We start from the raw sequence: 16,355 nt of genomic DNA on the forward strand, positions 1-16,355 counted from the left end.
TATACAATTTGTATATGGTCTATGGTTACTCGAACGATGAGAGTATTGAGTCAATCGCGCACAAGTGTCATTCCTCTCCTCTTCCCCACGCCTACGCATCGCTACCGGCAATCGGCGCCGCGTAACTCACATAGTAATTACCAATTATAATCCTGCTCATTTGTTTTCGTCTATCGGTGGTTTTTGTGAATCGATACGTTCGCACATGTAGCTACGGCATAGAACTAATAGCCGAGCACCTAGCTGGCGGTATTCAATCGTACGCATCATTTCACACAAGTTACGTGAACGCACATGTGATTTCTGACATTATCAATAGTCTATTATATATATATATTATATATATAATTCTATATTATATATATATATATATATATATATATATATATATACACTTTATAGAACAGGGGTAATAATATATAATACTGTATGAGTTTCCTTTTGCAGTCATGAGGTAAGAAATACTCGTGCTTTGGAAGCACTCTCACTCGGCGCTCCACACTACAGCAGTCCCATTCACCGCGACATTTGCCGAACAAATACAGCTTCATCGAGTTGGCTCAGCTGGCTACTGAACCAAGCTATCAAGGTTTGATTGGTTCCACGTGTGCCTATCAAAATATGATTTGTTACTGAAGTCCGCTGGCTTTGTGGTACGTGAGTAAAATTGCTGCTGTCATTGCAGAAGTTACCTAGGTCCAGGTTTTATAATTCCCACACGCACACACACACACACACACACACACACACACACACACACACACACCACGCACGCGCGCACGCACGCACGCAAGCACCACGCACGCACCACGCACGCACGCGCATACACACACACATGCACGCGCACACACACGACGCACGCACTCATGCACACACGCACGGACGGACGCACGCAAGCTCACACACATAATACTTATAGGAACATACGTGGACCATAACAGCATGCAACTTCCGAGTATTTCATGTAGACCAGGTGGCTGGCTGCCTCTAAGATACAGATGTTCCTGTAACTACAAAGCCTATACTGCATGGCAAGAATTCGGTGCTTTTCTATAGCTTCTCGAAAAAATACAATTCTGTAACATTTGTCACCTTTTAAAGAGAAATCAAAATTTTGAAATTTTCTCGAAAATGTAGGTGTCTGTATGCATGTTTAGTGAGCATTCACACCGCTGGAACAAAACCTGCTTAAAACAATAGCGTGAAATCGTATCAGGAGTAAAATAATAATATACGCAGTATGTTCAATAAAGTAACGCTACATCAGAGGCGGCGCAGAAGACAGGCCGCCACAGGGGCTAGAGTCCCCGGCGATGCGCTACGAGCCAATGTTAGGGGGCTAATGTCCCTGACGATCGTGTGTGTGTGTAGGGGGGGGGGGACTTACAATGCGAATAGCGCGCCAAAAGCTATCTAAAATCGTGGATGTTATCCCCATATTTAGTGTTAATATATATATATAATTGTTGACATATTGCAATATATCGAATCGCCCCTTCCTCCCGCTTGTTTTTACAAAGTCACTGCGAATAATTCGGCACAACAGACGAAGAGCGACTGTATTTCTTCATAGATTTCCCAACGAGATAACCCTAACTAATTTTTACCCCGACGGGGGGGGGGCTGAATCTCCAGTTGCACGACTTCATCCACTCTGGCGGCACACCTGCGCCACATAGCATAACAGCAATTCAGACAAACCTCAGCAATGAATAGATTTTACACACTACACCGGCCATGTTCACAATATAGCTAGATGATATCATGATATGTACTATTTCGTCATGTGAAACACATTTCTAAATAAATATCTACTAAATGAGCAATGATCTCTCACAAAATATAGTACAATGCACTCTGTATTACAAAAATATTACACGTGCGAATGACAGGTGTCCGTTTAACACTGAATGCCGGCCGATATCATTTGCCAGCTCTACGATGAGTTTCACTACGTGAAATACGCGCAGCAAATGCCACCGTCTGCCCTCAAGGCGCAGAATTATTGCAGCAGTTGCTGTTATTTCAATGTCCGGGTTGCTTGCCTGTGTGTGCGGCTGACTCGAATTATGCACATTGCATTAGCCCTCATCCAAAATATTTGCCTTGATCGATTAGCGAACACTGAGTAGTTGCCGCGCCAAACCACACGGCTAATGCTGCCGTGTTGTGCTGCGCAGCTACACTCTCACGCAGTGATTGAGTGGCATGCAATTGCGAGCCCATTGACGGTCCTGCAGAATGAATGTTTCACTTCACGTCGCGCAGGTACACACTTCTTCTCGCGTTTCCATGGCGACTGCTTGTTTCGAAAGATTATTCATGATATAGCGTCGGTTTGTCAAGCACGTACCCACTCGAAGACAATCCTGTCACTGGGTGCAATATCCGGATAATCTACACACTTACAAACACGTGAACATCGGAGCGAACACTTTCATGCGCACGGTTACACATGTTCGTGCACGGGAACAAACACACTTGAAGCTACACATAGAACAATCGCCATGGAGTGATATTGAGACCATTTGTCACTACAATTTTACAAATTGTTATTATATATTTCGCAGTGATTTTAGTTATAGGTACGTGTGCGGTCTCACGAGATCTGTAAACAATGTATGAGGTAATGGATGTTAAAATGTTGATATGACGCACAGGAAGATGTTTAAATGTACATTTAGTTCGAATATATCCCTATACGACTTCGACAATACATACAATTAGCTTCATTTCAAATAGGATAACACAGTTTTGTCAAGTAAAGAAAAAATAAAAAAAACAGCAAGACGTTCCCACAGTACTGCACAGAGATCCACTGCTGGAACCACACACCCGTTATAAATAAAATACCTTGGTCATATAGGTGTATGACAGCCACACGCAGACTGAGACGTCCATATAGAGTTACCAGGAAACAACTGCTACCGTAGCAGTTATATCAACTATAATGAGTGTTGATGCCAAACAATATGTGTATCTGCAGTCTAAAACTCAGCTTAACAATGGTACTTGGTTTGCATGATTCCATGGTACATGATTGCATGGTACAATAATGCTACAGTTATATGGTTTCATGAGACACCCACAATAACAACATTATTGTTCCCTCAGTCTGAGCCCATTTAACGGGCTAGCAGTGAGATTAGATAGAAAAAAACACCCGTTTAATAAGTGTGTATAGAATATTACTGTGGAACGTCCAGTGAGAGAGCTTGTACAATCCAAGGGTCACACTTAGACCCTTCTCTGAACTCTTCTTTCGTCAGCCGTCCATCTTTGTCCTGAAAGAACATGTAAAGAACATAATATCTTACGAGTACGCAATGGCGATGCAGAAATTTCCAGTGACACTATTATTTTTGCACGTTCGTAAATTACACGTTTCATATTTTAGGTTAGATCTGAATATATATTCGGGCAGGCACGCTTCTGGGTGCTTCTAAACTATGCGTGGAAACCTCATAAACGAAGATCAGTTGCTTGGTAATAAGACACACACACACATTTATAGCGTCTGATACAGAACCGCAATGGATATCCTGGTGATTATTGTATATGGCATAGCGAAACGATAACAGCACCGCGCGATGGCACACCGATATTTACGCTCGAGCAGCTGACACGCTGGATTATGCAGGAGGAAACACGCGTACGTTTCATGAAAATTTCTCCACTTTGCGAGCAGAGAGTTTAATTCTGATGAGCCGCGCCGCTCAATAGACAAAAACTAAAAGCCTGTTTGCAACGGCTGATGGACATTTCAAAACTCCTTTCATCTTCCTGCATTTTCCAGAACATTCTCAAATATGTCTTGCAACATAATCAATAGATACAACGGTCACAACGTATTCATTTTTGGTCCAAAACTAGTAAAATATTAAGTCTGCAACAAAAAATTCCTACACACTAATCGCTGCCATGATGCTTATCTTCAATGCATGAAGTCCGCCTGCTCAACCAGCAAATTTAAATATATAATGTGAAACGTGCAGAGGCTACTGCTATCCTTACATGAATCAACTAGCATATAATATATACATAAATCAGCAATGTTCTACACCACCTCACACATTGACTTTTCTTTCGTTAGTTTCACCTTTCCTGACATATGTGGTCACGTTGATTGGCAACTGCATACTCTGATCAATTATAAAAGTCACCTGTCCAAAGAGATAGTTGTTATTCTAATAGGGCAGATTTCAAAGGACATGGGGTTGTTATCCTAGGTGGGCAGATTTCAGAGAACTGGGGTTGTTATCCTAGTTGGGCAGATTTGAAAGGAGATGGGGTTGGTATCCTAGTTTGGCAGATTTCAGAAGGCATGGGGTTGTTATCCTAGTGGGGAAAATGCCAGAAGATATCAGGTTTTCATCCTAGGAGAGTGGAAGCAGCTATTACAATGGCGAGGGGATGGAAAATAGTCGTGGGAAGAGGAAGTGGTCACTATCATGGGGAGGGAATGGGTTGTGGTTCTGGCAAAGTGTAGCAGTTGCTATTATGGGGAGGGGATGACTGTTATCATTAAAGGGCCAAGTGATAGTTATCATGCAGAAGGGGGAGGTGTCATCCTGGGAAGGTAGAGGTGGTGTTATCCTGGAAGATGGCATCTTGGGAAAATTAAGGGGATGTTATCATGATGGATGGCATGCTAGGAGGGTGGAGGGGATATTAAGGGAGAGGGGCTATCATCTTAAGAAGGTAGAGCAGTGTTGTTGCCATGTGAGGGGATGGATTGTGATCCTGGAAAGATGTGCGGGGCAATTTACTACCACGTACGGGGATGAATTGTTATACTAGGAAAGTGGTGGGAATATTATCAAGGTGGAGGAAGAGTGTTGCTATCCTGAGAAGGGGAAGTGGTTACTACCATGTAGTGAGGAATAGTTGTTGTTTTTTTGTTCTGGGAAGGAAAAGTGGTTGCTATAAAGGTAAAGGAGAAGGAATGTTATCCTACAATGGTTAAGGTGTTATGTCAAGCAGGGAAAGCTAGTTGTTAACTTTTGGGAAGGAAGATTTTTTTTATCATCGAAGAGGTATTGTTAACCTGGATATGAAAGAAATTGTTATGGGGGAGATAGAGGAGAGCATGACTTTATCGGGGAAGGAAAGTACTTATTATCTTGGAAAAGTATTGACATGGGGGTTTCAGGGGAGAGAGGTGAGGTTGCTAAACTTGGATAGACAGGAACTTACTATGCTGGAAGAGATCAAAAAGGTTAGACTGTAACGATAGAGGATGATCTAACTAAGCAGTGGATAACCAATAAGCATAGAAAAGTCACAACTTACCACATCCATCTGCTTGAATATTTTATTGACTCGCTTTTCGGGAGTATCCTCGTCTTTCGGAAGATCTAGCATGCTTCCTACCATACTGTAGATAGCATCCACAATGTCGATCATTTCTTCCTTGGTTATGTAGCCATCTCTATCCACGTCGTATAGGTTAAAAGCCCCTGGAGCAGTGCACGGCATGGGATTCAGTAAAGCTTCACTGCTCTATTCAAATTCCTATACCCAGAATTATATATTATTGGGTAACAACATTAGAGGAAAGAATTACTCATTAGGAAATTTCTGCATGTAAATTGTAGGCTCAGCTGTTTCGTGCAAATGCAGTGCATAGATAAAATGCAAAACAAAAAAACATAGATTCATGAAATTCTGCATTTTCTTGCACATCATTAGGTGCCTGATTGGGTAAAAAACAAGAACCTGCTGCGCACGGGGAGCATTTTAAATACACCACACGTGTAAAGGATTCTTATTTTATCAGGGAAGAGACACCTACATGCACATCATGATACACGCTGAATACCAGAAGCCAGTCAAATGACACGGCACACATTTCTCATTATCTACGCGCATCAATCGTCTTGTTAACCAGAGGGCATACATTCAGGCTCTAGCGCACAGCTGGTTAAGTGCTCGCCTTAGCATTACCAGGGGCAGAGAAAAGCACGCGCAGAATAATTTAACTTGCACACGAAGAGAAAAACATGAGGAGAAAGCACACGATCTCGAAAATTTTGCGCATTCGACTCATAAACATGAGCGAATGCAATCTACTCGAAACGACTCGCAAACGGGAGGATAAATTTATGAATCGCACTTTACAGCCAACCAGACACAGTAGTGACGTTCATCTTGTCAGGTGAATAACGGTCGTGCGACGGTATACACAGAACTAGAATAGCCTGTTCGATAATGAACTTCGCAAAAAAGAACCAGCAGCGCACCATTTATTGCATTACTTAGAATCAATAAAGTTTTAAATTCGTGACCTGACTATATTTCGTCATTATGCTGCCACTTTCGTTTTTTTTTTATTAACAAAGATATATTTGCAATATGCTCTACGTTCTACTAGGTTCCTACTACGCATCAACATATCAAAACAACCGCATTCAATTTCTATCACATTCATGTGCATTCACATGCATTTCCATATGCAAATGTAAAAGTACAACGATTCAAATTAATGGCAATTTGTAAAAACCAGATGCACACAAGGAGTGGAGGAGTATAGACAGACAGCACCTATGTTGGAAACAAATCGACAAACGTTTTCAGTAAAAGGGCTTCAGGTTGTCAGCTTTTAAATATTTCGGCATAAAAAATCAATTATATCCTGCATTCACTGCACGCACGCAGCTACACATACTCTATAGTGGTGCGTGACTACAGTGGATAACGCACATTGAAACACAATGAAACGCCCCTGATAATTCGATAGTGTAAGATTTCGACATTCTACATAATATCCTGTTCTTTTATGTCACGTGGAAACAATGAGTAAACTTGTAATTATGTGTGAATCGAGGCTGGGTACAAGACTCTGTACTGAGGTACAGCCGTACTTAAATTAGTCGCTCAATCTCCGAATTCCCACAACAAAAGACACATGCTAAGGAAACAGTACTGTACACAGATGAAGCATGATGCTATGATTAAAAGTAAATAGCTCATTACATGCAGCAAGCCATGTTTGACATATGTGCACATATTGAAATGTCACAGATGACAGAAATACATTCCAAACTGCGCAAGAACAGAAAAAAAAAAAACTTACAGTCGAGCTTTTCATCGAGTGTACCTCTGGATGTGACTGACAGAGCGATGATGAACTCTTTGAAGGAAATGAAGCCATCCTGCGGGAATTTTGTTTACAACATGAATTCAATGGTGGCTACATTTTTCATCCAGGCGCAAGAACATTATGGCGGAAGGGGTCGTTGTCGTATAGGATACCTAGGTAGCCTACGCCTACTCCCTAACCCTAACCATATCAGATAGTTACCTCGAGTACATATATGTAGTACCCTATACGACATTAACGACCCTTCGTGCGGCATTAACAGCACCATTTATATAACCATGGACATACAATTTGGAGCGTAACTACTACAAGAATTAGAGCACTCCTGAGCCAGCTGAAAGTCAATATGCCAACAAGTGCATGCACCCTCCCGCACACACTATCATATATGCATGAAAGATGCATATATTCACACTACATATCAGTGAAATGGTAACTTTTCACGATGCCATGTTAATTTACATACATCTCCATCAAAACATAGTAATACCAATACGTGCTGCATAAAAAAATAACCACACCACTTCTCCACTATCATTTCGTATTTTCTATTTTCAAAGTACGTTACGTTCATTAACGTTCAAGTTACGTTCATTAACGTTCAGTAATGTTCATTAACGTTAAAGTTTCATTACGTTACTCATGCATGTAACGTAGGAAAACCCACTCATATATCTTATGCCACAATATAGCTGCCAAGGTCTGTCTCCCTGGGTACTGCCGGAACGTACCCTGGTACTATCTAATATGCCGGACCATACCTCGCCTACTCCACTAACGAGTCTAGGCCCTGGCTAGTCGCCTACGCCTACTCCCTAGAACTCTAACCCTATCAGATAGTTACCAGGGTACGTTCGGGTATACCGAACCGAACCCAGGGTACGTTCCGGCAGTACCCAGGGACTGGCAGGGAGACATAGACCCTATCAGCCACAATATATTGCAGTAGATAACTGTTAGAAAAGCTGGCAGTGGTATCATTTAATCTGTCAAAAGATGGCATTCCTTAATAAAGTCCCTACATAATGATAAAATACTAGTAAGTAGTTTCATCTCAAAATAATAAACTATAGAATCTACTGATATGACTACTAATCTTGTTTGTTCTGTTGTAAACCTTCAACAAAGATACACCATCTGCCTGGCAACTATAGTCTGACTGATGTCACAGTTTATGCAGCCTAGATGGGCTGTGTGACCGAGTGTGTAATTCATGCAGTGCATTCATGCTAGGCATTGATATTCTTGATATTATTTGTGGTTAGAATGATTGTTTTGGGATATATCAATACACTGGTAAACCTTTATGTTTCTGTGTAGATATTATAACTATCATCACATGTATTTTAAGTATCACTTTTATATCGATAAGAATGTTACAAGAATCTTACTAGTCACTGTAAATTTTGCAAAGGCAGACAGAGTTATGTAATTTTTTCATACTCAAATGAACTTTTGTATTTTTTGTATTGTTTGAATTAAAGATTTCAAATAACCTCTCACACAATATAGAAAAACTATTACAGTCCAAACTATTACCAATACTTAAGCTCATAGGGTCTATGTCCCCCAGGGTACTGCCGGAACGTACCCTGGTAACTATTTGATATGGTTAGGGTTAGGGTTAGGGTTAGGGTTAGGGTTAGGGTTAGGTAGTAGGCGTAGGTGACTCCCTAGACTCGTTAGTGGAGTACGTAGGCGAGGTACGGTTCGGCATATTAGATAGTACTAGGGTACGTTCCGGTATACCGAACCATACCCAGGGTACCTACTGGCAGTACCCTGGGGGACATAGCAATACTTAAAAGGTCATTACCAAACATTCGGCAGGTAATATCTGCTAAAAATATGAATCTCCTAAAGTGTGTTTAATTGGTTTGTTTCTTGCCGTTTTGAATTTCTGGATTTGATTTGTATTTGATGTTCATAAATAATTACAACCTCTACTTACCTTATCAGAGTCAAAAACATTGAAGACAAAACCGGCAAACTTTGCTGGGTCACCATGAGGAAAAAACTGTTGGTAGATTGTCTGAAATTCCTATACGGACAGTAGCGATAAATAAGCAAACACATTTGCGTAGTGGTGTAACTGAATTCCAATTACTATTACTATAATAGAGATATGTACAGCTTTATATTTTTATCATATAGACAAATCATACAACACATCTTGACCAAAAATTTCAATGCACTTCAATTATCACCAATAGGTGATATCGGAAAGTCCAGCTGTGTTATTTAGGTCATATATAAGGGGGTATAAAATGGCAGGGGCGCGCTTAGGAAAGTACATGATTAATGTAAACACTCGTGCGTTTTTAGTTTTTGCATTAACCCAAACATTGCAAAATATCCCAAATGACCACAATCACATTCGTAAATGTTTCTGTAAACAGAAACGCACCTGTGAATTGAAGTACGATGTTAGTGAAGAGAATTATAAATAAAAAACCTAGACTAGTACTATCATAACCGTATTTTACTGTTATATATATGCAACTTATACCCCCTCTTATCTGATCTCAATACGGCGGCGGGGACTTTCCGATATGGCTTATAGATTTTACTCACTTCTTTTCGTAATATTCCACTTGGACAATCCTTCATAAAGTCTTTGTGCCTGGTAAGATATCAAATATGATTATATATTAAACGAGAAGATTGCAGAAAGTTCAATTATCTCAAACATTTATACAGGTAGGGTATATAGTATATACCCACTACTAATAGTTTGCATCAGGCTAAATAACAATTAAAGGGATCGTTTACTCTAGGTTCTAGGGTTATTTTCAGTTAATTTAGGTTAAAATTACGCTACATAAAAAGTTTCATGGTTCAATCAGCATTAGAAATATTATTAAAAAATGTTTTAAAACTAACGACTACAGTTTGATTACAACGACGGTGGCGCCACTGAAAGCCCACGATCTGATGAGTTGCGCAAAACCACTTTTCAGCCAAGGGCTATACAGACCGAGGGTGTTTCTTATTTATTCATTTAAAAGCAGAAGGATTGTAATATCTTATAAACGACATATAGTTTCAGTTATAATATGGATAAATTTGCTCTAAAATGAATATCATTTGGTTAAATAGCATTTAGGTATAAATATAATTGCACTTTTGTGATTAGCCCTCGGTCTGTAACGTGCAAAATAAATTGTCAAATACGCAACTTTTTTGGGGTGGCAGCACGGTCGCGGGTGTCATGGCGCCGTTTAAATTTCGTAGCGTTGATGTGTAATTAATTATAACAATTAAATTAGGTATCTGGTAACAAATACGTGTGGGTATAGACAATTTGTTATACAGTAAGTACAGTTGTATGCAGTAAAATCCTAGAGTCTACTATCCCTTTAAGTGAATTGGTGCAAGACAATTCTTCTGGCACTGATTACTCTTGTTGCCCCCTATTATTACAGTAACACTGCTGCTTCAATTAGAGTTTACATTTAAATTGGGGAACAATATTCTATGTTTTAATGCACAATATCAGTTAAAGTAAAATCAATGTCAAAAATTTGTGGTTCAATAGGTAATAGAAATGTTTTTTTGAATTTTGTTTTTAATGTGTTAATGATCATTAATTTACTTTTAATGCCCTTACCACCATTATATGTGCATCCAATAATCATGTTGTGCTATTTAACTATTCCGCTGCAGGCTACAGACGGAGGGCAATTCTCACTTATTTTAATATTTATACTAATTATAAGAAGCATTACAATATCTTATATCTCACTATTTGTTCTAGTTAAAATATGTAGGTTATTATTGCAAATAGAAATTTGTTTAGTTAAACAGTAGTTAGGTACATATATAATTACAGTTTTGTGTTTAGCTCCCAGTCTGAAATATGAAAAACAAAAATTCAAGAGCATAAATTGTCAGGTGGCAGCACAGCTGTACGGAGTCATGAAAGTGCCCATACATGCATGCTGATTTTAATGATATTTGATGTTTAATAAGGGCGCGTTTGTTTGGGCAGATCACAAGATCTGGATCACATGCGTCCCAGGAACTAGCCGTTTGTTTGGTTGGATCCACTACACCAGATCCCCCCAATTGGACCCTGCTGGTACAAGCAGGGTTTGAAGGGGAATTAATGTGGCTTCAACTCAGCACTGCTTATTGGTAGTAATGAACCATCTTGTGATAGGTCACAGCAATAGTAGACCCATTGGATGAGACTCTGCATTTGTTTGGGTAGATCAGGATCAAGTGATCCAGATCAGACAAGTTCATCCCACACAAATTAACAGCTAGACCTTAAGAAAGGTGAATGGGTGATAACTGAAATATGTAGGTGTAGTGTCGTTTTTATGCAATAAATATCATAATATGCTCATAAAATCCTAATAATAATGCTCCTCTTTATTCACGGAAACCATGAAAATACATGAGCAGTTTCTGGAAAATGAACACTTTTTACAAATGTAGGCATACTCACCATTGCTGCAGTTCCTTCTTGTCAACTAGAAAAAAAAAGGATATATAATAGGAAAAATAAATACTTGGATTTTGATCGAGGCCGGCTCATGGACGTCACATGGACATCTATAGGTGTCCAAAATTACATACTTTACTCTTGAAATAGTAGATTTAACTAAACAACTGTTCTGTGTGAAAAGGGTGGAAAAGTTAATTAGAATCTCCATGGATAAGGGCTTGCTCACAGGCACTTGAAACGTCTCAATAAAAAAAAGGTCAATAAACACGAAATGTATTTACTACCAGTCTTAAAGTGACTGCGTCACGAATTTTCTATGGTAAAATTTGTAAAATTTTTGTTGCCATTTTTTTACAGGTATCATCAAATTCTTACCTGATAAGATTGTTTCTCAACTAGCTAAAAATCCAAAAAACCTGTACGATTTGATATTAGTGTTCATAACATTAATTGCTTGCTATGGGCTATGTATGAGTCACGAGTGTATGTTCACATCAAACAATAATGTAAAATAAGAAGTATAATGCAGCAATTTAACCATATTTTTTTACTATTTACGGTGACGTAATCACTTTAATGTTTCTCTACTCTATTTCGCCTATTATTGCCACCAATTACCCGTAGAGGCCAGTAAAATGCTCATCTGCATCACACAAGTACACCGCACGCACGCCCTGTGCACAATTACAACTACATGCATAAGAGAGCAGGTAGGAAAGCGTGATCGCATTTTATGCCAGGTTTCGTAACTGCACCTGTCCCCCAATGCTTCCACGAAAAATGGCTCACAAAACACAGAATGATCGGGCTTTTTAACACTTATTTATCTACATGGACATCTCACCTATCTTTTTTAACACTTTCCACAACTTTATACCCTGTATTTATGCATTTATTCCTCAAAGTGCTAGCACTACTTGCGTTTCGTTTTCAAATGCTGTTGTGTACACGCGTGACATCTCGTGGCGTCACGCTACCAAGATGGAGGCTGTTTGGTGTGTTTTCGTTCTGTAGTCGTGTGAAATGAAGCAAGCGTCGAGCGAATTTTGCGATCACGCTTTCTTACCTGCTCTCTTATGCATGTAGTTATAATTGTGCACAGGGCGTGCGTGCGGTGTACTTGTGTGTTGCAGATGAGAATTTGACCGGCATTTACGGGTAATTAGCGGCAATAGCGAAATAGAGTAGAGAAACATTAAGACTATGGTAGTAAATACATTTCATGTCGGCCCAAGGATAGAGAACATGGGTCCCAATAAAACCAATGTGCCTAACCCTAATTCTAACCCTAACCCTAATCATAACCATAACCCTAACCTATTATATTGATATAATATTATATTTATATTGATGTAAATGACATTGGTTTTATTGGAACCCATGTTCTCTATCCTTGAACCGAAAGATCGCGGATGCAAACCCGTGCTTCTTGAGCCACCGTTGCCGCATTGTGAGGCCCAAGGATATAAGAGCTGTCCATATTTGCACATTTGGGACAGTTCTTATATTCTTGAACCCATTGTGCTGTACGTGGCGTGGGAAACTTGTCACTTGAGACTGCGAGTCCATGACAATAATAATGAATGAATAAAGCCATGAATGCAATAATGCTCAATGGCCATTGATGATTGATAAGATAACTTTGGATGTGATGATTACGTCGAATACTTACAGTAGGTACAAGCTTGTAATTCCCGGATCTCGTGAGCAGTTAGCTTACTGCTACCTTTCCCCATCTTTGGCCTATAGCGCGCCTCAAGTTATACCTTGATGTCACATTTTTTCTGGAACAGGTGTGTTTACGATCAGTTTGTTTATAAACACCGTCGCCATGTCGTGTCAACTGCCATCTGTTGTCTGTAATTGTAAACTTCGAGACGAAGGCACGCGCTGACGCTGCGCTTTTGCATGATACCGCGCGCATATGAAGCGAAATGTTGTGTTTATTCTTTTAGCACATTAATCACATTTATAATAATATTATGCTTATTACATTATACTTAATATAAATCCAATTAAAATAGGTACTGCTGTCGTTTAAACTGGCCATTGAAATTTAGATATATATATATATATAAAAACTAATATTTTGCGAAATAAATTGCCGACATAATGTCCTGTCACTTTATCTCTTACTCCCTCCTCCACTCTTTATCTATCTACTATCTTATCTATCCATCTATCTATCTATCAAACTATATATATATACATATATACGCGTCCCGCCACGCTCGCGGGGTGGGAGAGGGTGAGGGGGACCCACCCTCGCAGAATTTTATCTGAGAAATACACGTTTGTAATTAAATAAAATCTGAGTATATATTTAATCATTTGAAGTAGGGGCCTACTTTATTTTATCTCCAATGGGACAGATTTTTAGCACATATGAGAAAATCGGACTTGCAGTCACAGATGGTAGGCTCTGATCCCTGGACCCACTTGGTTCGACCAGCCTACATAATGCCATAATAACCTGCTAATTGCGCTAAGACGACTACACTTGTGTTTCATTCTTAAACACCAAGAAATTCAAGCAACAAAGAAACCACTTTCGTTCCAGAAGACTAGAAATTAGCGCTTAAGATTATTGAATTTAAAGATGTTCAGGTGCGGCATTGCTTCGTTCACAAGGACACACATGCACGCACGCACTCACGCGCGCACGCACGCACCCGTTCGGCGTTCACGCACGCACGGCGTTTAATTACTCTATAATTCTATAGCAGATAGTATCAGGAGTAGATAATAGAGATATACCGCTGATAGTATATACCGCTTGTGTAGCACTACACCATTTTCCATATCACCGCTATGCGGTACCGGTTCGCACTGAATACATTGCATAATATTGTATAACCGGCAAGATCTGTTTCATTGGTTGTGACTCGCCGTTTCAGGAGTGAATAATAATCGATTATAATAATTATAATATTTATATTATATATAATAATAATCTATTATTCCTATATATCTCTTATTCCTTATCTACTATGTGTAGACGTTTAACTGACATTGAAACATCTTCGTTCTTACGCGTCCAGCTATGCTGCACGATGATCGGTTCTTGAGTATTACTGCTTGGGCTATTACTGAGGTTATGCCAAAGAGTGTATATATAAAGCTGTAAGCCACTCTTTACACGCTCTGTTATAAGTATGCGCGTTCATGAGTGCGTGCGTGCGTGCGTGCGCGTGCGTGCGTACGTGTGCGCTCGTGCGTGCATATGCTTGCGCACGTTCCACCAGTGAACAAAACACTGACACGGTAAGATTCAAGATTCAAGATGTTTATTTGTACATAAGTCGTGTATATACAGTTTACAGCGGCAAATAGGAAATATACAAGGCATAGTTAATATCTAGTTTACAAAGGAAGCACAGGAGTGGCGAAAGAACCCGCAGGTCATCAAAGTCTGCCACCCCTCAAAAAAATGTAATACTAATAGTAGCCAAATGGGTCACTATTATAATATACTTGGTTGCCACAGTGGATGGTGAGCATGAGAAACAGCAAAAACATGACAGAGAGAATGAGCAAAATGATCAAAACAAAATGAACAAGAAAACTGAACAAATGTGAACAGGTAGAGATGAGTTCATACCTGGAGGATCTGCACTCAAGGCTCCCGCCTCGTAGACCTTCACTAACACTGATAGAGAGCTGAGAGCTGTTACCGAGTGTTGAGGTGACCGATGGATGTACACATCCGGCACCTGCTTCCTCTCCTATTCAGAGTTCCCAAACGCCGATAGCCTACTTATAGTGCGAGATGCGCACTTTCGTAGATCGCGCGTGAGGCGCAACCGTGTTCGGTCACCTGAGCCTTCGCTCCCTCATCCGTGGTACAGGAGCCGAATTGCGTGATGGGGGAACTGAGCTGTATATAATAACATTATTGTCTTGTTATTATATACAGCTCAATGCATGGGAGCAAGGATCGTGATCGAGTCATGTCTCACGCAATGCTACATTGTCCTCCATGCTTCAGGCACTAATGAACTAACTTACCAATGAACTAGCCAATTCGTTACTTTCCCTGTTTGGACGTGGGAATCGCGGTTCTCGGATTGCCCTCTGCGCAAGATTTGATTCTCGGGCGCCCATGGGATACGAGTGTTAAGCCGTTAAGTGTACATTTTTCACGTATTGACCCTCTTACAAAAATTAAGGAAAGGCATGAGATTTTTGACGACTTGTCTGGACTGTACAGTGGGTGGTGAGCTTGTATCCTTCCTTCGATACCTTCTACGTATTCTAATGCTTGGCCTGCCCACACAATGCGCCCGCATACAATGTGTGTTAGAGAGCACGTGAGGGGACTGATGCAGCCGTACAGAAATATTACGGAAAACTGAAGTTTTATATGGTTTACATACATTTTCTGCCGTTTATTGTACAGTAGGCCAAACTGTTACATTATACAACGCTGATCATAAGAACATCCATGGTCAACTACTTATAACTACTCTATAACGATTATACCAGTTTAAGATATCAACGCAAATTGTAACAAGTGCCGCAGAGCGACAGTGCTCAACTGACGTGTACTGTAGCCGGGCATTCTTCTGATAAACTCGCTGGCAACCGAATCAAGTGCGCCCTCCCGCCACCGCGTTCACGCTCAGAGCATATATCTAGGATACTACTAATACAGATCTAAAATCTATGATACGCTTTGCTATACCGGTAGTACAGTAAAAAAGATACAGCTGTGTAACTTTAATGACTTCACTATATTAACATGTTATCATGGATATATGGATATGCGTCAAGCGCGAAGCGCGTAGTGATGGGCAGCCG

General features: G+C 40.0%; 1 protein-coding gene across 1 annotated transcript; it reads right to left on the minus strand.

The window, feature by feature from the left end:
- Positions 1-839: 839 nt before the first annotated feature.
- On the minus strand, positions 840-16,137 carry LOC106807691 (neuronal calcium sensor 1-like). The gene is made up of 8 exons (XM_014810124.1): positions 15,157-16,137; positions 13,228-13,339; positions 11,556-11,580; positions 9,677-9,725; positions 9,054-9,143; positions 7,076-7,154; positions 5,293-5,459; positions 840-3,284 (listed from the first exon to the last, which is right to left on the minus strand). Exons 2-8 carry the CDS (start codon positions 13,289-13,291, stop codon positions 3,189-3,191), a joined length of 570 nt encoding a protein of 189 aa, XP_014665610.1. The 5' UTR covers positions 13,292-13,339; positions 15,157-16,137; the 3' UTR covers positions 840-3,188.
- Between the last annotated feature and the right edge of the window lie 218 nt (positions 16,138-16,355).

The sequence above is a fragment of the Priapulus caudatus genome, unplaced genomic scaffold (genome assembly GCF_000485595.1).
Source record: "Priapulus caudatus unplaced genomic scaffold, Priapulus_caudatus-5.0.1 Scaffold11, whole genome shotgun sequence".
NCBI classification, from domain to species: Eukaryota; Metazoa; Priapulida; class Priapulimorpha; order Priapulimorphida; family Priapulidae; genus Priapulus; species Priapulus caudatus.

Excerpts from the sequence above, each read along its gene's own strand:
- LOC106807691 (XM_014810124.1), bottom strand. The coding sequence starts at position 13,291 with ATGGGGAAAGGTAGCAGTAAGCTAACTGCTCACGAGATCCGGGAATTA. Across the intron at positions 11,581-13,227 it reads ATTACAAGCTTGTACCTACT|TTGACAAGAAGGAACTGCAG; the intron begins GTAAGTATTCGA and ends TTTTTTTTCTAG. Across the intron at positions 9,726-11,555 it reads AAGAAGGAACTGCAGCAATG|GCACAAAGACTTTATGAAGG; the intron begins GTGAGTATGCCT and ends ATATCTTACCAG.